The sequence below is a fragment of the Ursus americanus genome, chromosome 10 (assembly GCF_024610735.1).
Source record: "Ursus americanus isolate L20-20 chromosome 10, mUrsAme1.1.p, whole genome shotgun sequence".
NCBI lineage: Eukaryota > Metazoa > Chordata > Mammalia > Carnivora > Ursidae > Ursus > Ursus americanus.
The window spans coordinates 28938384-28966327 of NC_142136.1; the positions used below are offsets into that span (position 1 = coordinate 28938384).

At 43.8% G+C, this 27944-nt stretch overlaps 1 protein-coding gene and 1 long non-coding RNA gene across 6 annotated transcripts in view; one reads left to right on the forward strand and one right to left on the reverse strand.

Moving 5' to 3' along the window:
• Positions 1-7047: 7047 nt before the first annotated feature.
• Positions 7048-27944, reverse strand: part of SLAIN1 (SLAIN family member 1) — a 57271-nt gene continuing 36374 nt past the window's right edge. For 2 of the 4 annotated variants that reach the window (XM_045810947.2, XM_045810949.2), the window contains exons 3-8: positions 24124-24273; positions 22836-22985; positions 20257-20598; positions 14201-14356; positions 9641-9923; positions 7048-8136 (exon numbers count right to left, since the gene is read on the reverse strand). In XM_045810947.2, the coding sequence (XP_045666903.2) occupies positions 8061-8136; positions 9641-9923; positions 14201-14356; positions 20257-20598; positions 22836-22985; positions 24124-24273 (1157 nt within the window). In that variant the 3' untranslated portion in view covers positions 7048-8060. The remainder of the gene's footprint in view (positions 8137-9640; positions 9924-14200; positions 14357-20256; positions 20599-22835; positions 22986-24123; positions 24274-27944) is intronic. The other 2 variants (XM_045810948.2, XM_087865057.1) reach the window with 1 other exon arrangement.
• On the forward strand, positions 8085-27638 carry LOC148109343 (uncharacterized). Of its 2 annotated transcripts, XR_015725916.1 has the most exons (7): positions 8085-8157; positions 14871-15090; positions 17643-17744; positions 18588-19127; positions 23455-24001; positions 25714-25837; positions 26146-27638. It is a non-coding gene; the product is annotated as an uncharacterized LOC148109343 (long non-coding RNA). The 2 variants fall into 2 exon arrangements; XR_015725915.1 differs by lacking the exon at positions 25714-25837.

The window sequence follows — 27944 nt, forward strand, 5'->3', positions numbered from 1 at the left end:
AACCACATTTGGTGTTTAGCCCGCTGGGCTACAATGACCTGCTTTGCCTGCTGTCAGCACACTGGTCAGGGTTTGGTCGCTTTGCTGTTGAGGGGCCTGTAGGAGGCTGCTGTGGGCTTGTATGTGGCAGTGTCAGCCGTCAAGCTAGCTGCTGCACGTAGCCTCTCTGCCACTGTGGTGAGCACACGGAATGGCTGGACTTTCTCCCTGTGCAGCCAGCTAAAGCCTTAGCTGCTTGAACTGTGGGCATGCTGGGGGCTATCTCTCTTCCCCAGGGCAGGAGTCATTTTAGAGTGGAGCCAGTTCCTGCCAGGGCTGCTTGTAGGGATGCTTGCCAAGGTGGGTGCGTCTTGCAGGGGAACAGTGAGTTGGGCACAGGACAGTAGCAAAGTGGGGACTGTTAGTGCTGGTTCCTGCAAACGTCTAGCTATCTAGGCAGGGGGAGGGCAAGAGAAATAGTATCCACCAGCACTTCCGTGCTTGGAGGAGTCTCCTGACCATCCCTGCTCCTTCAGCACAGGTTCTGAGATCAGTAAACAAATCCTCATGTATACCGCAGGTGCTTTTCAAACTGCTGATTCTGGGTTGTGTCTTGGGCAGTTATTATGCTGGCCTTTTAGGAGTGGGGACTCTGTTTCCTACTGGCCTCCAGGCTCTCTTGGAGTTAAGCCCTGTTATTTTTTAAGAAGTGCACTTGTCGTGATGAGCACAGGGTGATGCATGGAAGTGTTACTATATTGTACACCTGAATTACTATATAACACTATGTTAATTGGAATTAAGTTTAAAAAACCAAAAAATTAAAATTAAAATTTTTTTTAAAAAGTGTCTGGAGTTCAGCCCCACTGGTTTTCAAAGCTGGCTATTAGGGGACTCGTTTCCCAGTGTGGCCCCCACTGCCTGGAGTTCCTGGCATAGGGTCAGATCCTCTAGCTTCTCTGTGCTTGTGGTGTCCCCCACTTTGTGCTTAGTCTTACCAGGCTTCTGGTTAAAAAAACAAAACCTCACAGATACAAGAACAGAAAGGTAGTTACTAGAGGTAGAGGGTAGGGGATGGCCAAAAGTGGGGAAAGGGGTGAAAAGGCCAAATCCCCAGTTATAAAATAAGGCTTAGGCTGTCACAAAAACATAGAACAGGGCAACGGTACTCACCTCAGGAGGCGCTGTAGCTGTGCTTTCTTAGATTTATTATATCTGACATCCGTTCATCACAGGCCCAAACTAGCGCAGTGTCTACCTCTCTCCTGCAAGTCCGCTTACCTGTGCAGACCTGCGGATCCCAGGCTGAGCCCCCACCCGCTTTCTCAGGCACTTCTCACACACCAAACCAATTCCCCTGCCCTAACTCATCCCAGGCCAAGTACCAGGCAACTAGACACCACCTCTCTAGCCCCAAACCTACTGGAACTATTCAAACTAGCCAATCCTAAACTGTTTGCTCCGCTTTGCCCACAGAAACCCCAATAACATCTCTGGCCTGGACTTGCCCTCGCTCTCATGCTTCTGCCTCCTGAACAAATCCCGATGCTTCCCACGAGGCCCTGCACAGTGTGACTGCCCCTCCCTCCTGGGAAATGTCACTAATAAAAATCTTTCAAAGGCATTGACTTCTCCAGGTCATCTCTTAGTCACCTCCGTAAATCCCACAGGTTTCATCTGAGAACAGTAAGGTGGTGTGAGGGTGAGACTAAGGAATGTAGCAGAGGGTCTACGCACACACAGGAAGAGCATTACGTCAGTATTATTAAGTAGCTTCCCATTGAACTTCAAAGTCCTTCCTAGAGCTTCTCCAGGATCATGCCCAGCTCTTCCCTCAGGTCAGCTCCCACTACCCTCCCTCAAGTCAGGGCTGGCTTCCGGCCCTGTGGCCTTTGTAGTGGCACGTGCCCCATGCCCAGAAGGGCCTCCTGATTGGTTTAATTTTCTACTGTTCTCATCTTGAAATTCTTAACGTTTTTGATATTTATTTCGCATTTTCATTTTGTACCGGACCCCCAAATTCATGCAAGTCCCATCACCCTAAGTTCCAGCCCCACCAGCCTCCTTTTGGTTCCTTACACTCCAGATTCTTCCCCATCTCTGCCTGAAATGATCTTTCCTCTTCTATTTGATTGATCCTATACATCCTCGGCTTAAATATCCTCTTCTCTGGCCTTTCTGGAACACTCCATTTAGGTAAATGATTCTTGTCCTCCTCTTCTGACGCCTTATTCAGGATCTTAGCCCCTCCCTTGTTTGTTTATAGGAAGAACATGGTATTTTGTTTGTTTTCTTTTAGGCTCTTTCTCACTTGAATCAATAATGTACCTTGCATAAGGGCAGGGACCATATCTGATTTATTGACTGTGATAGCCTCAGCATCGAACACAAAACCTGCCAAAATTATTACACTACCTGGGAAACTTCTGACTTCACCTGCGGACCATTCTCTTGGTCCCATCATTACTCTGTGTACCTTTCTCTAAATATTTTTTAATCCTACAATGTTGCATTGTTTACATGGCTAACTCTGTTTTCTCTGAATTTCGGAGAGCCCAAAATCTGCATATGATTTTTCTTCCCCAATCCCTGGCTAAGACTTAAATTGCAAGTGCAGAGATTAAGTGTCAGGAGGCTTATGTCTACTATGATACTAGATTAGATGCAAGGATGTCCTTGTGTTGTCTAGGAGGATGGCAAAAGTTAAGATTAATATTCTTTGATAGGTTAAGGATGAAAACTGTAATTCCTTGGGCAACCACTAACAGCAAAAGAGCATTAGGGTATACTTTTCAAAGCAATAGGAGAGAAAACTAACAGATGTAACAAACCGCTCATAGATTTATATTTAAATATGTCAGTCATTTTATATACTATTGGCTTAAATGCCCAGGCTGAAGGGCAAAGATCTTCATCCTAGGTGAAGAACTGAACTGTATGCTATTTTAGCAATAACAATGATAAAAGTTTGACAGGGAAGGTTTAAAAAGTATATAGCCTACAAACACTAAAAGAAAACTGATGTAGCTACCTAATATGAGAAAGAGTTCTAGGCATTAAAAAATGAAAAGTTCTAATAACAGGTTCACTCTGCAAGGAAATAAAACAGATCTACATGTATATATACCAAACCCTATGTCCTCAAAAGACAGGAAGCAGAATTTGCCAGAACCGTGAGGTGTGTGCAGAGGTCCGCCACTGAGGGAGGTCTTCTCACAGTACTTGTGCAAGTACAATAAGTAGACCCAACACCCGATTTTTGAAACATGACCTGGGGTCCCAGCCTCAGTGGCTTCGCCGCTGAGATTTATCACCTGTTTTTAAAGCAGAAATAATTCCAATATTACACAAATTCGTCCAGATAGAACACAAAGTACTTCCCAACTCATGAGTCTAACACGCTCTTAAATTATCTGTCAGATTTTGGAATTAAAGAAAAATTACAGATGGGACAAAAATCCTAAACATTAGTAAATCAAATCCACTTATCTTTAAAATGGAAAAAAACGTGCAGACCAACTTGGATTTAGCTCTAATTCATGGTTGATTAAATATTTTAAAAATCAATAAATTGGCATATTAAGACAAAGATATTTTGATACAGGAAATGGTTGTTAAAATTCACTTTGGCAATTAAAAATGCTCTTAGCAAATTTGAAAGTTACTGGTAAAAAAAAGCTTTCCTTTTGAAATTAGCAAAAAGAAAAATATCATTTGTATTTAATATTTCATAGAAGACTATAGTCAAGAAAAAGCAAAGAGAGAAGGACAGGAAAGGGAGAAATAAAACTCATGTTTGACTAAGTAAAGACTAACGATAAAGTAACATAAATTTAAGGCTGAATAAAACATTCAAGAAAATGTTGGAAATGAAATGTTTAAAAATATCCCTTACAATAGCATAAAAATATTAAATATCTGGAAATTAATCTGGCAAAGAGTATATAAGCGCTCCATGGAGAACTTGGCACAACTGAGATTAAAGAATCAATTTCTCCCAAATTGAATAAGTTCTATGCAATTCCGATCAAAATTCCAACAGGATGTTTTTCTGGAAGGTCACTGACTGCAAGTCTATATATATTTTTGAACAAGCTAAAGGGACAGGAATAACCAAGCTACTCCTAAGGGAAAACACGACAGCAAGATTGCTTTGCTGTTTGGCAAACCTTATTATAAGGCTACAGTATTGAAACAGTACGGTTCTGGAATTCTGCAAGAACACACAGTGGGAATAGACAGAAGCCATTTGCTGTATGACGAAGAAAAACCAGGGTAAGGATGGCATTTTCAGTGTTATTTGAACAACTAGATAATCACAGGGATAGTAAAAAATCTAGGTAGAAAGTGAAGTAATAAGGCTTTGAGAAGACAGACTAAGCAACGATTCTAGGGTAGGAAAATACTCTTTAAGACACAGAATGGCTCCTCTTAAAAAGGGAGTAAGTGGGACTGTAGTAAAGTTAGTAAGTCTATCAAAATACACCATGAAGAGGATTAAAGGGTCAGCTGCACAGTGTGGAGACGTGACACAGCTGAGTGAGCAAGGCTCACGGCAGGCTCTATGAAGCTCTACTACGAACCAGGCAGAAAACCCCAACAGACAAACTGGCAACAGGCCGGAAGAGGAATCCACAGACGACAAGCCGACGTTCGTCTAACCAGTGAAAAGGTACTCGATCTCGACTAGCGACGAAGGGAATGCGAATCGGACCCGTGACACCCTGCACACCCACAGCGCTGGAGACGCTCGCACAATGCCGAGGGTGTGCAGTAACCGGATTCGCACACCGCTGGAAACAGGCAGGCTCACCACCGCTTTGGACATTCGGTGGGCAGGCCCCAGTGTGGCTGCTGGCACGATTCTGGAGGCAGGGTCTCACAGGCTGCGTGGAAGAGCCGGTCTCCAGGTACTAACCTTCTCGTGTCCTCTGCCCACCCTGACGAGGGCTGGGCCTGGTGACTTGCTTCCTGTGAACAGAATATGGCCAAGTGATGGGACACTGCTTCCGAGATTAAGTTACAAGCGACTGCCTTCCCAATTTCTGGTTCATTCTCTTGCGCTTCTCCCGTGTTCATCCTGATGAAGCCAGCCAGGGCCCGCTGCCCCAGGACACGTCCGTGTGGAAGGAACAGAGGACGGCCTCCGCTCCATGGCACACAAGGAACTGAATCCTGCCAACAGCCCTGTGAGTGTGGAAGCGGACTCTTTCCCGGTCTCCCCATGACCACAGTCTGGGGGGGGACCCTAGGCCAGAGGACTCGGCTAGGCTGTGGCCAGGTTCCAGACGCCTGGACACTGTGAGATGTCATGTGAGGCCGCCAAGTCTTGCGGTAACGGGTTACACTGCGACAGCTAATGCAAATGTCAGTCGTGCGCGAATCTGTGTTAACAACCCAACACCATCGCTCCCTTCCATGTGCAAAAACAAAGATCTGAGGACGTCTTTCCCCGCACGAGGCCCACTTACTGGGACGAGGAACTCCCGTAAGCTAGAAGGCGCCCATGCCCAGCTCCCAGTCCTTTGTCCTCTCATCTAGGCCCCCTTTGGTGATCTCAGCCAGTCACAGCCCTCCCCATCTCTACCTGCAGAACTCCGGCCTGCTTGCCAGCCCGAAGTGCTTGAACAGAGTAGATCCAGTCCATAAAGAAATCCTGAGGCCTCCGCTTTTAGAATACACCCCAAAGCTGGCCACTTTGACTACCTCTGTTGTGATCCTTCTGGTCCAATTGCTCCTCTCTTGCCTGGATTACTGAAATAGTTTAACCTACATTTGCCATCTTCTAGTCTATTCTCACCAAATGCCAGGGTGATCTATTTAAACCTAAGTCAAATCATGAACTCTGCTGCTCAGAACGGTGCCCGGCTCCCCTTGCAGAGTGACATGCAACTCCACACCGTGGCCCACGGTGCCCTTACCTCTCTACTACTGTCGTCCTCGTCCCGTCTGCTTGTAGCACACTGGCTTTCTGCTCTTCCTCCAGCACGCCAGGCCTGCTCCAAGCCTTCGCAGGGGCCGTTGCAGAGGAAGAGGGCAGTTCCAGTAAGTCTGGGGCTTAGGGCTTGAGAATCTGCATTTCAGTCAGTTCCCACGAGAGGCCGAGGCCGCTGGTGCTCTGGAGAATTCTAGGACTAACTCTCCATCTCCCAGTCTGCAAGGGTCAAGTCCTTAATGAGATCTAGCCAGGTGACATTTAATAGAGTGATCTCTCGCTGTCTCGATTTTTCTCTTGCTTTGACCCTGAGCAGGAGGGACCTATGCTGTGATTTACTCACTTGTTCGTTTACTGCGTCTCCCGCCAACCAGAATGTGAGATCCAAGGCACAGAGCTCTTCATCATCCTAAGAGCTGAACAGACATTTTTGAATGGAAATATTTAAATTAAAAATGAATTTAATCCTTTAATTTCCTCAGCAGAATAGAAACCCCTTTTTAAAAAATTTACTAACTACATGTGCTCATAGGGAGAGAGCACAGCAGTGGGGAAAACAGATTTTTGAGTTCCACTAAACCTAGATTCATAAGTCAGCTTCCCTATTAGCGGGCTGTTTATATAACGTTAACTGGCTACCTTGGCTCTAGCTCACATTTACACTGCAAATTAATTAAATGCCATTCTAGATGGAATTATACAGAAGTTTCTATTTTAACATTAAAACCTTTGCCTAACCTTTCCATAGTACCTTCAGGGGAAAAGTTTTCCAACATCTATTAGATGTAGAATATTATTTTGCTGATAACTGCAACAATACTTCAAATTCAACCGCCATGAAATGTTAATCACGGACAGTGTTCATCCCTAAGTATTTCTGGGCAAGAGGCTACCCACCTGCATCTTGAAGGCCTTTCTTAATGGGACCTAAACCTCACTGCAAAACCAAAACCTCCCATTTCTTGTCAGAAGTATTCTGGAGAATCCGTTATTCACAAACGTGAGTATCCTGCCTACCTGCGTTAGCTATGACTGCTCTGTCCAAGAACGAAGCGACCACACCTGCCTTCACGATGCTGGTGAAACAGACGGGGGTTGATACTGCTCGTGCTGCACATTCATGCGTGACCTGATATTGCCGAAATAGTCTTTATTTCTGAACATTCCAAAAGAGCAGTGTACACAGTAACAAGTATTAAGTCATATACCCTAAGAAAGCATTCATTAGTGCAAATGGGTTTTGTAAAAGGTCTATCAAAAAGATTTATTTGCTTTAAAATGCATCCATTTCCAGAAGCATTGTTAATAAAACATTACAGTTTCTCATCCTCTGTAATAAAGTACTGAAAATCAGTTGTGGTACAGTAGCAAACATTGCGGGTATTGAGTGCAATGAGCCTGTGATGCCTTTATAAATCGGAAACCCATGTAGGACAATAAATTAACAATGAAAAAGACAAGACCATCTAACTGCTGTCTAGCTATCTCCTTGCAATGCTTCAGCTTATGTTGTGCTCATTCAACATAAAATTAGGTCTTTCAAATTGTATGGTGGATTTTTGCTGATATATCCCTAGAGCTAAAAAAATAGTACCTTACCACAAAAATATTTTTATGGCACAAAATTTAAGTTGTTCCATAGTGGTTCACATAGGTGTAAAAAGAAATAGGCACAAAAAATAAAATTCCTGTAAACTATAAAAAAGTAAACTTCAAAGCATAAATTATAGAACCTAGTTGTAAATATGCAATGTATTAAAATACAGAACATGTAATGGGAAGATGTCTGGAACACGTAAGTAAATCGAACAAGTTACTTTAAAAAACTCATGGCAAAGAAAGCAGTATTGACACATCTCAGTCCTTCCAAAAAGTGTCCAGGTACATAGCAGTTCTACAGAAACCCCTAGATCTAAGTGTCACAATACCGCAACCACGGATCGGAGACTGGTGCGGTCTTCTCTCAGGCAAATATTTAAGTGCAATCATTAGTCTCTGGCGCTTGGTCCATTGAAAAACAATGCAGTAAATATGTTAAAATGCAGAAGGGAAAGAATACCCCGACGTTCACGGTTACCTAGCCAGCTAGGTAACTCGACCCTCATTTCCACTCCTTTCCCAGGCTCCAAGGGCGCGTGAAACCGCATCAGTAGCAACCGTCTCTCCAGCTTCCGTCCCTCAGGGCGCTGAGCGAGGACAGAGGCTTTGGAGGCTGAAGGAAACTGGGGGGACAGAAAGAGACGGTAAGTACACTCCCAGGAGCCCCGCACTCAGCACACTGCCGTGCGTGTTTTGTGTGTGTGAACTGCAACATGTCCTTCGTGGACAAAGGCTATCTTAAAACCAGAGAGAAAAAGATAAACTCTGTCTAAAAACAAACGGGTACTCTGTTGAATGCACACAGCAAATTCACATGAAGAAGTCTGCAACCTTACCAGTAAAGATGTGCCTAGCCTACTGACAGTAATCCCCAGTGTTGGCCTAGGCTGGGGAAACGTCCTCTCCTAGAGCCTGGCACTGACAACCTTTAGAGGAGATTAGTTTGGAGACCCATTCAAGGACAAATGGAGGGGTCACACTAACGTGCATCCCTCAGTGTGATTCTGTTCTGCCATGAATCTAACATCCACATTTACCGGGAGAATGAGCCAGAATTTATTAAGCATGCAACACGGTGCTTTCTATCTGGGTAACAGGTGCTCAGATAAAAGTGAGTGAACTCAGAATCCTATTACTTCTGATCAGAAACTATTTACGCGTACCAACACATAAAGGAAAAACTGCTTGCTTGCACATCATCCCTTTCCATTCCATCACTGTGGTCGATGCCCTTCTCCTCCATACCCCAGTTTCATAGGCGGGGTGGGGATGGGGGGAGCGGTCTGTGGTCACTGCCTCCACTGTCTCCTCTTCCAAACTATCCTTGAGCCACTTACTTCTATGGAATTCTTATTGACCTAAAACACTTCAAGGTCTCCAGTTCAAGAACGATACATCATGACCACGAGCTTGTCTAATAAGTGTCTTGCAACTAATCTGAAATTTTAAAGAAAAAAAATTCCAGCTGGACATATTCAGCTTACCAACGTAAGCTAACCAAGGCCCAGCTCTGGATCACTGATGTGCTTTTTCCAGCAGGACTGTGGGCTGGGTGTGCATGTGACACCTGCCTAACATATGTGCTTATTTTGATAAAGATTATTGCTTCAACAAATATTTATAATTTTATCCTGTGCTAGGCATAGTCCTTGGCCTTGGGGTTTTCTATTTGTGAACACTCCCTCCCCCATCCCCACGAGGCTTACACCCTAGAGAGGACAGTCGGATCATAAACTAGTAAGTAGCATCCGCAGTCCCCCAGACGGTGATAAATGCTACGCGGAAAAGGGGGAGGAGGAGGGGCTAAAGAAGGAGTGACAACGGCCCTGCAGTTGCACTTGAGGGGTCAGCTGAGCAAAGTCCTGGAGGGAGAAAGGGCCTGCAAATCACCTGGGGGAAGGAAAATACACAAAATTTACCTGGTAAATTACAGCAAACGGCACATCAGGAGGGAAGTGAAGAGGGAGGAAGGGACACCCCCCACCCCAGCACTTTCCAGAGGAAGGAGGTCAGAGGTCAGGCCATGAAGGGCAGCGTGCCAGAGACCCCAAAAGGGAGGAGATGGTTCCTGAGCCGTTTCCAATTTCAAACTGCAAAAGAGGCTGTGAAGCGAGCAGAGGTTCCTACCTTCTAACAGGCTGTGCAATTTTGCTTCGAGGCAGGTTACTCCCGTTTATTGCCAGTGAAGGTCTGGGAAGAGCACTGCGGCCCATCGTCCCGGCCGCCGCAGTTTTGTTTGGTGTGGGGATGCCGGTGCTGGCATAGAGCTGGAGGCCGTTGGACAAAGGCATGCTGCCGCCGCCTTGAACGGTGGGACTCACGTAGGCTGTGGCTTTCAGAGGCTGCCGCACAGACACCGGGAAATGTCCCACGCTGTGGGTTCTGTGCTGAAGCTGTCCTGGGGATGGAACTAGAAAGGAAGACGACAGGTACAAGAGAGAAAACTTACACTGATAGCCAACCTAGGAAACGCTAGCCTTACACTCAAGACCAATAGGGTCTGAAAGGTAACAGAGAGAAATGAAATGTGGGTTCCAGACAGCACTGAGTACTAGACGATTCTAATTCTTGACACGTCTCCTGTCCTATCTAGAAGCCACATCTAACAACGGCTTCCTTTCCCTGAGTTCTCACGGGATAGTTTCTTCCTCGCTTGCTCGGAAGATGTGAGGATGTTCTTGATGGTGGCTCTGGGGATGGTGTCATGAAAATAAAACCAGGGGACAATTAATACTGTGATGACAGAGCTGACAGCAGTAGGTTACAGACAGCTTATTTCAGATTAAATATTTTCATCATGGCATTGACCGGGCTCCTAGGGTCGGTGGGAAGAGGCAATGAGTGAATCCACGTGAAGTCCTACGGTGGCACCTGACAGTCACCACCCCCCCCCAGAGCTCTTAGTACCTTGAGAGCAGCGGCAACATCTGTAAAACGAAGGAGCTCTCTGGGTAGGAGCTCTTAAAAACTGCATCAATACACTTACACACCCAACATTTTCTGAAACAGTTTAACTGATTTTGAACTTAACCATGAAATAGGGAGAAAAACCAAAAAAAGTCCATGGTTTTGTCTCTTGAATTATGAGTTTTCTTTGGTGTCTGTGGGATGAAATCCATACACAGGAAGGCCAAGGCAAACTAAGGTCTACACAGAATTCTGCTCTAGTGTGGACCCCACCGTGTTTCTGTGACACGGTAAAACTTCTGTCAGTTCCTTTCCAACCAAATCTACAATTCCTTCATTAGATAGCTTTTAACCATGAATCTTTCGATCCACGGGCTCATCAGGTATAACAGACGTACCCCACTAATGCAAGAGGTTAATGGAACACGAGGGAAGGAATAGATAGGTAGAGCTCGGTGGGCACGCTGTACTTCTTAATTGCTCAGTCAGCCTAAAACAGCTCAGGGGGAAAAAAAAAATGTGAATTGGGCTCAATTTCTTTTGAAAAACATAATACACATAAAGTATGTAAATCCGAGTCTAGCACTCAGTTTTCAAAGTGCACACACTGTGGAACCACCCAGCAGTCACACCAAGATCTAGAACATTACCTGCACACCAGGTACTGGGCATCCCCCTTCCCACTCCCTGTTCCTGTAGTGGTAACAATTATTCTCGCTTTATCACCGCAGATGGGTCATCCCTACTCTGAATGTCACATAAATGGAATTATACAGTACGCTCTCTGGCTGCTTTCACTCAACATTGTGTTTCTGAGATTGAACCATGCTGTTTGCCCTGCTCTGTAGTATTCGGTGGTATGAATGTCACAATCTGCTTGCCTGACGATGAAAGGCTGGGTTAGCTCCAGTTTGGGGTTTTGTGAACATTCTTGAATACATTTCGTATGCACTCATTATGTAAGGTATATTCCAAATTCTGAAACCATCAGGAAAAATGAAGTTAGAAAGTCACTGAATACAGCATCAAAATACAAAAGTCAACTATTTCTAAATACCAGCAAAGCAGAAACAAAGAATACTACCTGTAAAAACATTTTTAAAAATCAGAGACTTTGGAATAAATGTAACTATGACGCATAAAACTTCCACACAAGAAGCTACAAACGCTTCGCTGGGAGACATGGAAGGAGGTCTAAATGAAGAGAGGTGCCGTGTTAGTGATTAGAGGAATAGTAAGAGGATTCCAATTCTCCTAAAATGTATCTACTGATTCAGTGACCTCCCAACCAGTATCATTTGAAATGAAATTACACAAGTTACTCAGCAAAAGCATCCTATGAATTCTCCTATATACAAAACAGATAACTACTTGAGTATTTTAAAAGAAGTGAAAAAAATGAGAAAATCCCAATTGTACAAATAAGAATCAGAAAAAATACATAACTTATCCAAGAATATACGATTAAGACCCAAACTCAGATTTAAAAAAATTTTTTTACTGCAATCCAGTGGTCTTCCTTCTGTATCAAGCTGCCCTTTCAATGTTCTCTTACCTTTGCCTTTCCCAGAAAGTAAAATGGCCCAGAAGTAGGGATTGTCAGGATCTAAACTTAGAACGTATAGAGAATAATCGCTTGGAATGCTTACGAATAAAAGTAAATGAGAAGAGAATCCTGAGATTTGAGAGAAGCATATGACTGACCTTCTCTTCACAGCAGTGCTCTGAAGGGTTTTTCTTCTCTCGTTACACTGCTTGACTTTCAAACATTGATTTTTCTTTCTTTTTTTTTTTTTTTTTACATTGATGAATTGAAATTCTCCTGTAAAGAAAAATTTCCCCTTCTCCATTTATGTATTTTGTCCATTACATAGGTACCTGTAATTATCTTTACTGGTTAGAATCCTTTCGAATTATTTTTTTCTGTGGCTTCGACTGTCACGGGTTTGGTCACTGGGTGAGTCTCCAGGTTGTTTTCCACGTCCTTCTGATGTCTCCCCACCCGTTTTGGCGCACTTCCATCAAAATCAGCCACTCTGTCGTGGACATTCTACTCTGGGTTCTGTACATTGTTCTGGCCCTCAAATCCTGCTCTTAACCCCCATGGAGGCCCTCAAATCCTGCTCTTAACCCCCATGGAGGCTCTTAACAAAAATTCCCAGTCATCCCTTCATGTCCCACTGTCGAAAGTCTATTTTCCCCATTCTACACTAATACTATCGACTCTTGCACTCAACTAGAGGACTCTGGACTTACCTCCGCTACATCTCATCATGATCTGGCCAATTTCCCCCTGCCTCACGTAAAATAGTAATTCCCCCTTTCCCACCGTGAGCAAATTCCACAGGTCTTCTTCCGTGTCTTTACACAAGTCGTTAATTCCAATATTAACAGATCAAGCCCTAAGATATGGCCCCATGGCATTCATTTACTCATGCATTCAAACATTTATGCAAACTCATTAAATACCAGGCAGGGTGCCAGGTACGGGGCGCAGAAAATCAGCCAAGCTAGGGCCCAAGCCCAGAGGGAGCTGGTGATCTAGGATGGAAGACAAACGTAAAGACCGTAAAATACACACACTGGAAAAAACAAAAAAATAAGCACCAAAAATCAAATCCATCCTAGATCTGTTTTGGGGATTTATGGGGAAGTCTACTAGGGTCATCAATGGGGCCTCTTCAAAGGGTGTGGTGTTTGGGCTGTAGGATAAAGGTAAACAGCAACAAACCGCATAAAGAAAGGGAAAGAATGGCACTCGGGAGTCAGAATGTTTCTAGTTAAAGGCATAAACTCCAGGGTAATCAGAACAGCTTCTAGCTCTATTCCTTCACCTGCATGGCCTTGTGCAAACTGTTCCTTTATTGCTTCCTCATCTGCAAAATGGGAAGGACCACAGAAACCACCTCATGGGGTTGTTGGCAGAACTAAGACGGTAGATAAAAACCGGTGAGCACAGTTCCTCGTGCTCAGTAAATGTTGCCATTTTGAAATGAAAAACCGTCACGTATGGGGGAAATACCACTTGAGCCCCAAAACCGGATCTGAGGGAGAAGGGCTTCAAATCAGTCTGGGTGCAGATGTAGACATCTGGTTGATGACTCTTGGTCAGCCCACTCTGAACACACATCGCACCTCCGACACTTGGGCCACATCATTACTGGGACTCTGACCCTCAGTCCACCTCCCAGGGGTCGTTCTCAGACTTGACCCCAACTACCCACATAAACAGCATGAGTCAGAATGGGAGGGGACACCTGCAACCACCACATCCTGACACAAAATAAAAACGTGAACACGAGATTTCACGCTCATGGCATTGCTCACTGCTGGGTAAAATGTACAGAGAATGAATGACAGACTGTGTGGTAAGCTGAAGGGGGGGGGCAGAGAAATACTGCTCTACACAGTAAAACAGAACTTCAGTTTGGAAGGAACAGAGCTCTGGACTGGTGCACAAGACCAAAGTAACAGCGAGACTGAACAAGTATGCGTTCTTCAGAGTAAAGACACTGAGCAGATATAGCTAGAAAGAGGCAGATCTGCAAGGAAAACAGGTTATTTTTGTTTATGTGATGAGTGAACTAATTAATCATGTAGTACTTCTGCTATCCCTGGGAATGGAGGATTAAAAATAATTTACCAATTATTAATTCACTAACATATGCACTGATGAAAATACTAAATTGTACTGGTGAAGTTAAAAAAAAAATGGAAGAAGATATTTTTCTGATTGTGTTACAACTGAAACTTAAAAAAAAGACAAACTGTCACACTTACTGCAAGACTGTATTCTTGAAATCCCGTTTCCGGCTCCATGCAAGCTCGAGTCAAAGCTCTGACTGTTCCTCACGGTGACTGGAGAGCTGGCATTGCTAGTGACAGCAGTTGTACTTGGCATCCGAGCTAGATTAGGCATACTTCTTCGGAGCTTGTCTAGAAAAGAAAAGAATTTTAGTTAAAAACCATAAGGCTTATGCCAATTAAAATACATAAAAGTTTTACGTAAAAAATTTCAAAAGTAAACAAATGATTTTATGCTCAATAACAGATAAAAATTATCACGTGTGTTATGAACTGTAACAAGCTACCAGAGAATTAACCTTCTGTACGGAGAACACACTCAGTATCCCCAGAAAGGTTCTACCAAATAAACTGTTTTTAAAAAAGTGTTCTATAATTAGCTGTTTGTTTCTATACGGTAAGTAGATAAAACTGTATCAAAGTGAAGTCAGAGAATCATCTTACAGCCACTTAGTTAGAAATTGTTCCATATTAACAAAGAAACCTAGAAGAATCAAAACCAACACTTTATCTTTTGCTAGCATATCAAAATGGAATTATTAAAATTCTACCCTGATGTGTTTTGAGATACCCACTCATCACATCACTATGAACCCATTAACTTCTAGAAAGTTTTAACTAGGATATGCGTTTTTTTTTTTTTAAGATTTTATTTATTTGACAGAGAGAGAGAAACAGAAACTAGGATATGCTTCTAAACCTCTAGAGACCTGAAAGAGTCTGCTTCCGAATCATTGTCCTTGCTGAGTCCGGTTCTGCCACCAAGGGGCAGCAGAGAGCCGCCCACAGACGCAGTGCTGCCGAGCTGTGAATTCAACGCAAGACGGCAAGATGGCAAGACGGCAAGACATGGACTCCAAAGTAAAGTACGGTACCAGGGTAACAGGTCCCTCACTCAAATTCAGAAAACAAAGGATCTATTTGAATACCAAGCTAAAACCCCTGTTCAAGTACAGAACTGGATTCATTTCTTCCTTCCCTTCACACACAGCTCCTTCTGCACTTACTTGGACCTGCTGGCTGTACTCTGACCAGCAAGCAAGGCCTCTAATCCAGAAATCGGGGCCATCCCGTCCAATTCACCTCCCTTCTATGCCATCGCTCCCGAGTCCTATCAGTTCTGCCTAATAGTTAATGAATTAATCTTCCACTTCATCTGGTTCGGAGCTCATTATCGATCACCCACATTTTCATGAAATCCTCTTACTTGGTCTCCATGCACCGTCTTGTTCCTCCAACTCACCTTCCACACAGCCTGCTCCACTCTTCTAGAGCACGAGAACACAATCCCCTGCTTAAACCTTCCATTACTCTCCCACCTTCATCTGAAAGCCCTTGGGCATGGCCTACGTGAGGGCCTTCAAGGTAAGGGCTCCTGTCCTCCTTCCCCAGCCTTATCTCCTGCTACCCCCACCCCTCAGCCTATTTGCCTATCGCAGTGGCTGAACCAAGTTCCCAAGTGCTCCGCACACTCCTGCACTCGTGACTCCTGCTCTCTCCACTGGGCCACGCTTCCCCACTCTGTGGAGTGAACAAATGAACGAGGGCACCAGAATTCACGCCGGGAGCCCTAGATGCTGGGGATACCAGAGTATTGCAGGTACAGTCCCTGACTCTGAGTTTTATAGTCTAGACCAGGGTTTCCCAATCTTTTTTCCATTATCGATCCTAGAAAGAAAACCTAAAATAAATTTAATGTTAAATCTTGTTTCTCCCAAATGGAACAAATTAAATACTGTAAATAACATTCTGAAACTCAAACATTTTTGAACCTCGGAGGACCATGAACCATGGTAACAGCTCATGCTTTTCACAGACACCCCACTCGCCAAGATAGTTTCATTTTTATCGGTAGATGCCCCGAAGCACTAAGAGACACACAGCAGGACGCTCCGGTTTGCGGTCACTTCCAGTCAAGCTAAATCAGAAAACAAATGATGTCCCTGAACACTAGTCCAAAATGTGTCCCGGGGCAAAACCAAACTCATCCCCGCCCCCCCCCAGCACTGCTCACTCTACACTCCTTACACACGGCCGCTGTAGCCCTGTCCGGCAATTTTTGCCTCCTTGGGGTAGTCTAGGAAAGACAGAAAATTAAGTAGAACAAGCATACTTACGTGGTAAGCACAAGAAAGTGGAATAAGGCCTTGTCAAGAGCACTAGGCTAGGAGAGCACAAAGAATCCTCTCGACCTAGCTACCTTCCGTGTAGCTCCGAGCTGCGGCACCTGCCGCCCCCACACCATGTCCTCACTCCCTGTGCAAACTTCTAGAGTAGTACCAGCGACTGTTCAATTTCTTGACCATTTTCCTCATTATCTCCTTGAGGTCTGTTATTAACGACCGTAGGTCTCAGAGCCCCAAATTCCTGTTAAAGTCCCTAACCCTGGGCAGGAGGCATGTGATACGTTCCGCAAATGTTACTGATGTGTGTGCTGGCAGAGGGCGTGTGGTCGGAGAAATGAGAGAGAGAGGATAAAGCGCAGAGTCGACATCCAGGTCTCCTGAGCGTCACGATAACTGGCGTGAACAGTGAGCGTCCATCAGTGTAGGACTGAATTACTTTGACTAGATATATTTAAGCTGAAGGGAAGCGCCGGCAAAGAATGACGTGTTTCTGTAGTTCTAAGTCTCCAAACTATTTAACATAAAAGTTTTCAAGTATCTAGTTGAAAAGTAGTATCGTAAGCATCTGTACATTTTCCCCCTAGATACACTAGTTTTCATTCTGCCATAATTAATTCATCTCCATATATATACACACTTGTTTGCTGTTAAGCCCCATGAAAGCTGCAGACATCTTGACACGTGAACCCTAACTGCCCTCTCCCTCAATTTTAATGAGGCCATGACTTCCATTAAGCACACGGAATACATTTGCTTCCTGATATTTTGAGCTTTAATAAATTTGTCACTATGACATTCCTTAGCTGCCACTGTTTTCTATAAATTTTAAATCTGAAAGTACTCAGGTACTTTGAAATTATAGGTAGCGCCTAAGAAAATTCTATAGAATCACCATACTGTCATGATGTGTAAGCAAATTAACAGTTAATAATCCATACACGAAATTTTCCAAACATCAAGAATGCCTTTCATAAGCTTTTCCCCCAACCACGATCAGCCAAGGTCCACACATTAAATGGGGTGGTTAGGTTTCTAGTCTGTTCATCTAGGCACATCTGCCTTTAGACTCATCTTTATTCATGTGAGTGGCATCAAGTCACTTTCGTAAAGCTTTAAATCTGAAATATGCTTCTAAAAATAAAGGCTTCCAAGTGCAAATATTTAGAACATGACTCCTCCGGGAGCTAAGCTGTGATCTCCAAGCTGTGTCAGGGACCGTCTGGAAATGAGGCACACTTCCCTGTCACACAATTTGGAACATATTAATGACCGTATATACTTTAATATTCAAGGAATCAACACTCTATTTCTATCGTCACAAGAAATCAACAACTTATCTTCAAGCACTGAGACGCAGCAGGGAAGCTGGAGGAATAACCGAGGAAAGAACTCAAGTGAGTTTTCTCATATTAAAGTACCAGCAAGAGTTACCACTGTAGGAAACAGAGACTAAAGAATCTTTGGGAATAACCCACCAATCCGATCTGGCCTTCCAGTCAATACAGGGTGCAAGGGAAGGCCCTGGGCTAACGGTGCTTATATCATGCCGACGATCCCTGCCATACCCTAAAAATTACAGTGAGTAAAGATCCTACAAGATTTAGTCATTTTTCACATCTGGCAAATTATTGCAGATATGCTCCTTTTAATTCTAGAACCCCTCTAAATAGCCCCATAACTTTTAAGAGCCCTCTCCTGACTCTAGGCAGTGCAGGAGCTACAGAAGCAATCAAGATGCATCTCTGGTTTCTTTTGAATTATTTTTAAATGGATCAATGATTTCACAATTATTCTCTCCTATCCATATTTTGGTAATTTAGAAAAATATTTGATAGTTTCAAAGTTACCATTCTTATTTCACAATTTTGTTCAAATGATATTCTGTGGTAACAGATGAAGATTCAGCGATCTGAGTCATATATATATATCATGATATATTGAATCATATATATATATATTATTGGGTGGGGGGATAAGGGCAGAGGGAAGGGGGAAAGAGAATCCCAAGCTGGCTCCACACCCAGCACAGAGCCCAACGCGGGGCTCAGTCTCACGACCCCGAGATCGTGATCTGAACTGCAATTGGAAGTTGGATGCTGAACTGACTGAGCCATCCAGGTTCCCCAGTGAGTCCTGTTCTTTTTAAAAAGGGGTAGGGGGAGAGACAACCTTTATTCCCCTTCTCCAGTACTTTTACTCCAAGCAAAATAACAGTCATTATTTCATCTCTTCCTTAGGTTGGCAGAATATGCACCAGACGGTTTGATATGAAACTATACCTAAGTTTTCCAAGAAAGAGCTATTATTTGGCCACATTTCATAGTCAAAGAAATCAAGGTTTACAGACCCGAGAAACCTGTAAAGGGCGTCAGTGGTAGGACGGGACTGGACTCCAGAGCGTGCTCTCGCTGCTAAGTTAAGTGGCAAAACCCAGTCCGGGCAACGGCTGTTGTAGTCCGTTTTCCTTTGCATGTGGAGATCACAGCTTTTAAGAAAAATAAAACGACCACAGTCGGGACACTAAGCCGTGATGTCTCTGCTTTCCTAATAGGAACCATCATCACAGCTCCAAGGAAACCTAATCCTTTCCGTCGTGGTGTTTCGTGTAAGGTAAAACCACTTTCCTAAGGTGAGACAATGACCCGCTGACACCGACCAAGATGCGGAGCTGGCAGCTGCTGGACGGCTCGGCTAGGAGGTTCTCAGACCCCTGACAACCTTCAGAGCAACAATTCTCAGGGCCCTTTTTCTCGATTGTAAGATGAGACAGACTTGCGGTAAGCACATGGAATACACGATTTTCTGATATGATGAGCTTCAGTAAGGCACTATGACATTCCTTAGCTGCCACTTTCTTCCTTTAAATCTGAAATCTCAAGGTCCTAATAGGGAAATTATGACTAAAATGTTCAATATTTTCCAGTGATCTCTCAGTTAGCATGAATGATACAAGTACAGAAGAAGAAAAGGTGAAAACTAAAAACATGGTAACAGGTGATCACAAATACAGTTTGTATTTGGCCTTGCGGTAGTTTTAAGTAAGCTGCCTAACCACTCTTGGACCCAGAAATGGTGCTATATAATAAATAGAAGCTGTGATTATAAATCTGGTTTACTTCTCCATATTATATGGGATTTGCGTGTGAGAAGTCTGGCTGGCCATTAGTGTAAAAGCATACCAGGCTCAGAACAGCACGTGACCGTTCCCCCTCTAGTTTGTTGGCGGTCAAGGACTGTAACTCTGGAGTAGGGAAGACAGACAGATGGTGAAGAGGGAGAAAGGAAAAAATACAGAAGAGGGGACACGTTCTCTGACCCACCATGCCGACACTGGGGCAGATCAGCTTCCTGCTCTCACGCCAAGTATCAGCCTCCCCAGCCGTCCTGCTGCCCAGACCTTCCTTGTCGATGTCAGAAGGAACGACACATCCAGAGTCGCCCTAAATCCCGACGTGCACGAGCATCACTGTGCGTGTTTACCGTTCGTCACTCCGTGCCAGGAACAGGCCGTGAGAGACTGAGGTGGCGGGACAGGTAAGGAGCCGCGGCTCGGGGCGCCAGCCTCCACGGGGCTCCCCTGCGAACTCCACCAGCACCGCCTGCCCGTCCTGCCGCTGAACGAGCCGCCGCACAAAGACGTCCCCGCCCCCGCCCCACGCATGACCATTCTGCGCTGGTGACATCACGGCGGTGTTTCTCGAAGCCAGAAGTCTGCAAATCTGGGACCCATCATCAGAAGCTGGGCAATTTTAGATTTAAGCTTAGACCAAACTGACAAGGTCCCGAAGACACACTTCATAAATCTGGGAAACATTTACTTATTATTTACGTTGACCTTAAAACCATTTCTTAACCACACTGGAAAGATCACAGCACATTAACGACCGAAGGGCACACATCACCCACCTCCATTGGTCCGATGTGGTTGCTGATCTGGAGCTGGGGCTTGAGGTGAATAATACTGTTGCTGCTGGTAATTACTGGAAGGAAAATACTGGGAACTGGGGCTCCTCCTACACTCCCGAATGCTGGAGAAAGTCTGTGAGTGGGGAATGCCTCTTTGGAAAGGTGAACATCTTGGAAGACGAGGCTGAGGTGGTGGCAAATGATCGAATTCTTCCTCGTCCTCCAGACTGAAGCGATCATATTCTTGATCGCTACACGTCCCTTTTCTTCCTGAATTCAGTGACACACTGGAGCTATGCCTGGACACAGACGCTGAGGTGGAAGCGTAATCCTGCCTGAGACCTAGGACAACAAGAAACAGCATTTTTGCCTTAGGAGACGTTTCAATCTGGCAAAAATTAAGTTGCAATTAAGTATCAGAAGAAAACGTGAGCCAAATAATTCAAATGAAGACCCATCATCCTGCTCGTAGTTTATTAAATCCCAAGAAAACAGATCCATTTACCCACCAAACAGGTGTTTAATATTAGACTGTTCCGTTCTGCAGAAAGACTGCCCCAATTCCAGAGAAGCCTAGATACGCCACCACGGTTCATCAGTGTCTGTCAATCCCCCAGATGGGCCCTTCTGAAGTCTGGAGCGCTACCTAGCAGAGGCTACCCATCATCGTTATGAATAGGATGTTAGGGGTTAGACCATTAAAATAATCAAATCTCCTCCCAGGGAGGAACTCTCCTGTCCCCACCCCCCAGCTTGCAAAGTTCAAAACCCAGGGTACAAAATATTTTCCAACAAGGTCACCTCTCTGTTCTATTTGTTACTAATATTCTTTTTCAAAGCATACTGATGCTTCACTTCTTCAGTAGTTTCGGGTCATTCCACATGACCACCATCTAAAAATGGTCAAACTGGAAGTTTCTAGTTATTCACCTCATTGCCAACACCACAATTTTTTTCAAGTAGGAACTGACATTCACCGTTTCACCGTATGTTTTCAGAACATGTTGCTGTTATTTTATTGCTACTGAATAACAGAAAACCATCCCTTTGCCCCTCACAATGTACCTTATTAAGCTCTCCATAAGCATTACACAGTTTCTCATAATAGCCTTGACCAATTCTGAAAGCAGGAAATGGCCATGCTTCGGTGAAAGGCTGGTTGGCTGTTTCTACTTTATGCTGACCTGAGAAGATAACTGCAGCACCCGCCAGACCCCGGCCAGGGCTCGACAGCTCACCATGCCTTCTGATGCCTTCATAACACCCGTGCGGTAGTTCCCTCCCAGAAGACTAACTTTACTGCAGAACCAGTGATCAGTGGTCCCATTTCTAATCATCTTCTATCATCGTTTATCCTGAGAAGTTTATCAGTGAGTTTTAATTGAGCGGATATTAAGATAACTATAGACTCACATGCAGTTCGAAGACCTAATACAGAGATTGCTTGGGCACACTGCCCAGGTTCCCCCAGTGGTAGCATTTTTGCAAAATTACAGAATAATAGGACAACTGGGATATTGTGATATAAACCCATCTTGTTTAGACAGTCCCAGTTCTACTCAGGTACGTGTTAAGTTCCAGACATTTTATCACCTGTTGGATCAAATATCTACCACCAGTAACAAAACACTGAACAGCTCCCAACACACGAAACACAGAAATCCCTGGTGCTGCCCCCATAACCACATCCACCTCCCTCCCAGGATCCCACACCCTGTCTCTAACCCCCACCAACCACTCATCTGTCCTCCATTTCTAAAATGTTCTCATTCTACAATGTTCTATAAGTGGAATTACGCAGTATGCAATCATCTTTTCTCACTCAGCATCATTCCTGGGAGAGTCATCCAAGATGGTGCCCGCGTCACCAGGCTGCTCCCCCTTCCTGCTGAGTAGCAGGACTCCAGGGCTGGGGTGCCACAGCCTCACAAACCACGCACTGTCTGAAGGGCATCTGAGTTCGTGCCAGTTCCGGACTATGACAGATAAAGCACTACGAACACGTACGGCTACTTGTGTGAACACAAATTTCCACCAATCTGTGATAAGCGCCCAAGACTGCAACTTGCTGGGGCCTAGGGAAATTGCATGTTCGGTTTTTAAGAAACAAACGGTTTCCACAGTTGTGATGCCACACTGTCTCTATTTTAATGTATTATGATCACAGCACGTCCTAACAGCTTCCGATGCCCATGAGAGCCTGAGAAGCACTAACTGGCCCACCTACAAGGTAGAGTAGTGGGAGAAAAAGCATCTAACGTTTACCCACTACCTGCAGAGAAATGCCCAAACCTCCCTCCCTCCATACGTTGCAGAAGCCTCTAGTTTAAGAAGTTTTCTACTTTAAAAAGAACATACTGGGGCGCCTGGGTAGCGCAGTCGTTAAAGCGTCTGCCTTCGGCTCAGGGCGTGATCCTGGCGATTTGGGATCGAGTCCCACATCAGGCTCTTCCGCTATGAGCCTGCTTCTTCCTCTCCCACTCCCCCTGCTGTGTTCCCTCTCTCGCTGGCTGTCTCTCTGTCACATAAATAAATAAAATCTTAAAAAAAATAAAAAATAAAAAATAAAAAGAACATACTTTCTTCTTGGAGACGAGCCATGATCTGAACGTCAGTGAGATCCTGCAACTTATATCCCATGGAGATAGAGTCATCTTCCAATTCCGAAGTACTCAGCTCACTGTCTATAGAGGACTGGGGACTGAGAGGGGAGCCCCTGGAGGTGTAACCTAAAACACAAAGGAAATATGTTTATTATTTAGCCTGAAGAACTGATATCTACATCATGCTTAACAATTCTTGTATCAAGTCAGCAATTTTTTCCTGGTTTCATGTCACCCAAAAGTGACCAACAGATCACCATTTAACAGTGAGACAATATGCATATCTTTCACATGTCCATAATTCACATATATAAAACCATTTGTTTTATCAAATTCAATTTTCACAATTAAAAAAAATCATTCTGTACTATACACCAAAAAAAATTAAGAGGGTAGACTGTGAGTTATGTTTTTTACCACATTAAAAAAATACATATATCTCCAGTGCTGAAATCTGCATCCCACTATATAGCTATGTATCCAAAGGCATTACATAAGAATACATATCCATGCTCACTTACAATTAATAATCAGATATGCTTGTCTCTAGTAGTAATTGATCATTAAATTATAATCTGGTCCATTTTTCAAACAGGTACAAACAGTGCTGTGAATGAGGAAGCACATCACACAGAGAAGGCACTCATATATGCACAGGAGCATGTACGAAACCTTAATAAAGGAGTGCAGCAGTCACAGGAGACTTGCAGTCACCCACGAAAGTGAAAAAGCAATGGCTTGGGTAAGAGAACGAAGGAAGAAAGGACCCAGAGGGAGAAAAGCTGTAGGAATGCAATCACACCAATGCTGACACCAGTAAGGAAAGGAAGAGAACTTCATCTCACAAAAAAGCTACTGTGGCTATTTTTTCTGTGTAGCCTTGGCTTGAAAAGAAAAGAAAAACTAACAGGAAAATAAAATTTAAAAAACCACAGACACAAAAGGCTTATATCTTCCTGGATCATGACGAAAATACTTGAACTGTGTTTGACATTTAATGTTAAAAGCACATTAGGTGTTTGGAGATGTAACCAGACACGTATGTGTTTGCTAAGTAGGGAAAACTGCCCACGACACACGATTGAGAGCATGTTACTGGTGCTGAAGTACCAATCAAGGCCGGCCTTCTCTCTGGACCCAAGGTAAGTACGCAGCACACACATTCCATTACAAGACCACCCTCAACTTTTCCAGGGAAGAGGACAGTTACGCTGTTCTTACTGACGGACAACGCAAGCAGCTAGTCAAGAAGTTGAAAGATTACCTGTTCTTTCAGGTGTTAGTATTGCTTTATTTGAGGTTTTAGAGAAGCTGGGAGTATTAACGCCATTGCTATAAGGGCTGAGTCTCGCAACAGGACTGTAAGGAAAAGCCAGTGAGACATTTGAAGAGAAGAGATTCCGCCATCGGCTCGCTGTCAGAAGCAGAAAATAAACAGCAGCAGTTAGCTATCTGGGAGCAGATGCCGATTTGTCAGAGGGAGAAAGGGAAGAGGTTAAAAAAAAAAAAAAAATGAAGAGACAAAGCAACTTTTCATAAAAATATCTTAAATGACTTCCATTTATCTGAGGCAGAAATACGTCAAAATAGGCCATTTGTGAATTCCTACTGATATCTTCATTTAAGAATTAGGAATCAGCTTGATGAAAGCCAATATGCCTGGGTAATAATGAAAACTTGTTCTGAATTTCTACATTAGAAATGTTTTTTCTACTCTATATTTCTGCACACAAGGATTTAAGTGTTTTGTAGTAATATAAAAGGTCAGTGTCCAAAAACCTCAAAATCAGAAATTGTGGGGAATGTTAACATTAGCTATACACAATCCTGTATTTTTTTTCCCTAAGATTAATTTTCAACCCATTTAGTATCAGAAAATGTTGGTCAAAAAATTTTTATGGAAACCTGCTTTTGGCTTACAGGACACTTAACGGGACAACTGACTTTCTGAATGGCTGCCCTGAGTCCAAAACAAGGCTTATGGAAAACTAATACCAAAATCCCAGGAGAAGGATACAAAATTTAATGACCTCTATTTTTGAGAGCAAGTGTAGAGATTGGTGATTTGCTGGATATTTTTTTTTATAAAAAATACTTTCCAAATTTTCTGTATGGAACATGTGTTACTTGTGTATGATACATACTACTTTAATACTTGTAAATAAGGAACAAAAAGGAATATTACCAACAATGGGCAAATGATCTAATTCTTACATTATTTTACCTGGCCTCATTAATGTATTTCCTTCCTCCCACATTGCCAACCCCTGCTATTTCTAAGTTCTTGAGATCATGAAAAAGACCTCAAACTATGAAAACTTGAGTGAGTCACACCAAGTATCACATACTCTCCCTTCAAGGGATGCAAATTAGTGTGCTAGGAAAATCCATTTTTCTGAAAAGCAATCATTTCAACATGTACTAATAAGCAGGACAGGAGGGAACACATAAGAAATACAGATGAGCTTAAACTTCACTTAGACCAATATCTGGGTTTATATTTGCTGGAAATGTGACAAAACCTGGAGAAGCAAGTATAAAAAGGACCGCTGTGACATGCGTTCCCCAGACCACTTTTAATGAGCTCTGCTAATGTGCAGTCAGTCGGACAGCTGCAAAGTGTTTGAAAATGGGCAGTGGGGTGGAGAGAGAGAAACTATGGGATGTGGGGAGCCAAGAAAATAATCGGCTCCAAAACTGGGATTGTTAACATCCTTGCAAAATATCACCAAGGTTATTAAAAAGAGCAAAATGTTTCCTCTTATTTCAGCAAGAGTTCTTGAGATAAGTACCATCCTATTCCAACAACTATGTAAAAAACAAAACAAAACAAAAAACCCTTTTCCTTCTGTAGGTGAAAGAGCTAGGCAAAGAAACTGCATTCACAAGGATCCCACTTTGGGAACTCGCAAGTGTCCGGAAGGGGCCACAGCGGCGAAGCCTCGTCCCTAACTCACGCCAGTCACCTCACTTACCCAGTACGTAAGCACGTGCGGCTAGGCAGCTCTTCCCGAGCTGAGCCAGAGCGGAGACCCGCGGAGCTGGCCCTCCCAGTCCTGTAACTTCTAGATATGTAAACCTGATGCCCAAATACACCGAAAGGGGTTAATAGGAGAGGCAGCCGCTCTCACACCTTCAATCTCTAGGACTCAAAGTTTCTCATTAAAATTCTATATTAAAAAAAAAAAAAAGATCAATAGCCCTTTGTGATGGCTAACTTGCTTTAACAGATGATGTTTGATCCCTTGCCAGGCAAATTACAGTAACTGCGTGTTCTCACCCACAGATGCAGGAGACAACGCATCCCAAGTAAACAGCATTCATCGCTCGGCACAGTAACTACTGTGCCCCAGCCTCGCAGCACAATGGGGCAGTGATTGTGGCTGTGACAGCAAGATCCCGACTAAGAACACAATCAGCATCTATTGCAAGAAAGAATGCTCGACATTGTCCTTTGGCATAGAGGGTTTTGAGAAGAGGGAGGAGAATCATCACGGGGGCAAGCTAACAAAACAACAACGTGAAACCAGGGCTGGAGGCTGTGGTGGAGAAGGAGAGGGGAGAGGAGCGGAAGCCATGACATCCTACTTGTTCTTCACTACGTAGCCGAAGGATTATATGAATTTGAACAGGAAGCATTTATTATGGTGGGTTTTTTGTTTTTTGAGGAAAATTCTACACCCCAGTGTGGTGCTTGAACCCACGCCCCAAGATCAAAAGCCGCATGGTCTACTGAGCAAGCCAGCCAGGTGCCCCCCAGGAAGCAACCTTAGAGAGCATAAAACAAAAGAACCTTCTAAAGGGCAATTTTATCTTTTTCAGTCAATTAATTTAATGGACTTTTCATATGAAGACGGTAAGTTATTTGAGAGGCTCAGTGACAATTGCAATGACCCTAAAAACGCAGTAAGACAATGTTGCTAAAAGAGAAAATGGGTAATGAAGTTCTGAACAACAGTTACGTTTCCCTACTTTGCTCCACTGCAAAGTTCTACCTGTAAACGAAGCGCTTCTCAAACTTGGAGGTGGCGTGGACTCCGTAATTTTTTGTTCTACTCCAAGCCCTCGAATAGCAGGGCTGGGCCCAAACACCAGGACACACTGAAAGTGTTCATTCCCAAATCCCTTAAGCTGGACTGCCTGCCAGGACACTTTTTCTGCATGCTCTCTGTAGTCCTACTGCAACTTCCTGATCGAGATGCTGGCCACCTCACACCAGATGGACACCACCTCAGCGAACCCGTAGCCACCGCCACCGGCCAGCCTGCTCTGAACATCCGACCACAGCTGTGTCCACCGGACACTGTTGAAACTATTACTCTCTTCCACTAAAGGGCCGCAGTGGCTCTTCACGGCACACGGGATCTGGAAGGCCCTCGGGATCATCTCGCCAGGACCCCTCCCCACCGCTGGGCCCTCCTGCCCACCTCTAGCGTTTCCAGCTCCCTTGCTAACACACTCGGACAGCAAAACCTTCTATGTTACCTACCTGCTCTAACAAGCGTCTTCTGCTGAAGTAGATTTGATGAGCACTAATGTGTGGACTGGTCCCTCATCTTTCTGCCAAAATAGTGTCTAATGGTCAATTATTTTTGGTACATCTTCAAAGTTGCCAGACTTAAAAAATAAATCTGTGAAGCCACTTTTGTACATCAAGTATAATGTCGTCCCCCCCCCAGCCAAGAAAAAGTTTCATTTGATAAATGGTCCAGAATGATAACATCAAGAAAAATCACAAAGGACAGGAGATGGGATAGGTTTAAGAAAAAATCTAAATTTAATTCTCCACACTGAAAAATATTAACAAAAAAGTTCCTAGCAATGATGACATTCCCTCCATGTCTTGCCTAGATTCACAGCAAACACCGTAAATATGCAACTTTGATTTTGGTTATATGCAGAGACCTGTATATTCAACACAAACTTAAAGAGTATGACTTAATTGCATAAAAGGAAAAAGAATAACCAATCTAATGAGCAGCTCGGTGATAATTTTCAAAAGGTCAGTACCTGATGAAGCTAAGAGCTCAACAATAAGGCAGTGCTGTAATACATTCTAGAAACAATCCTTTGCACACTTTCTTC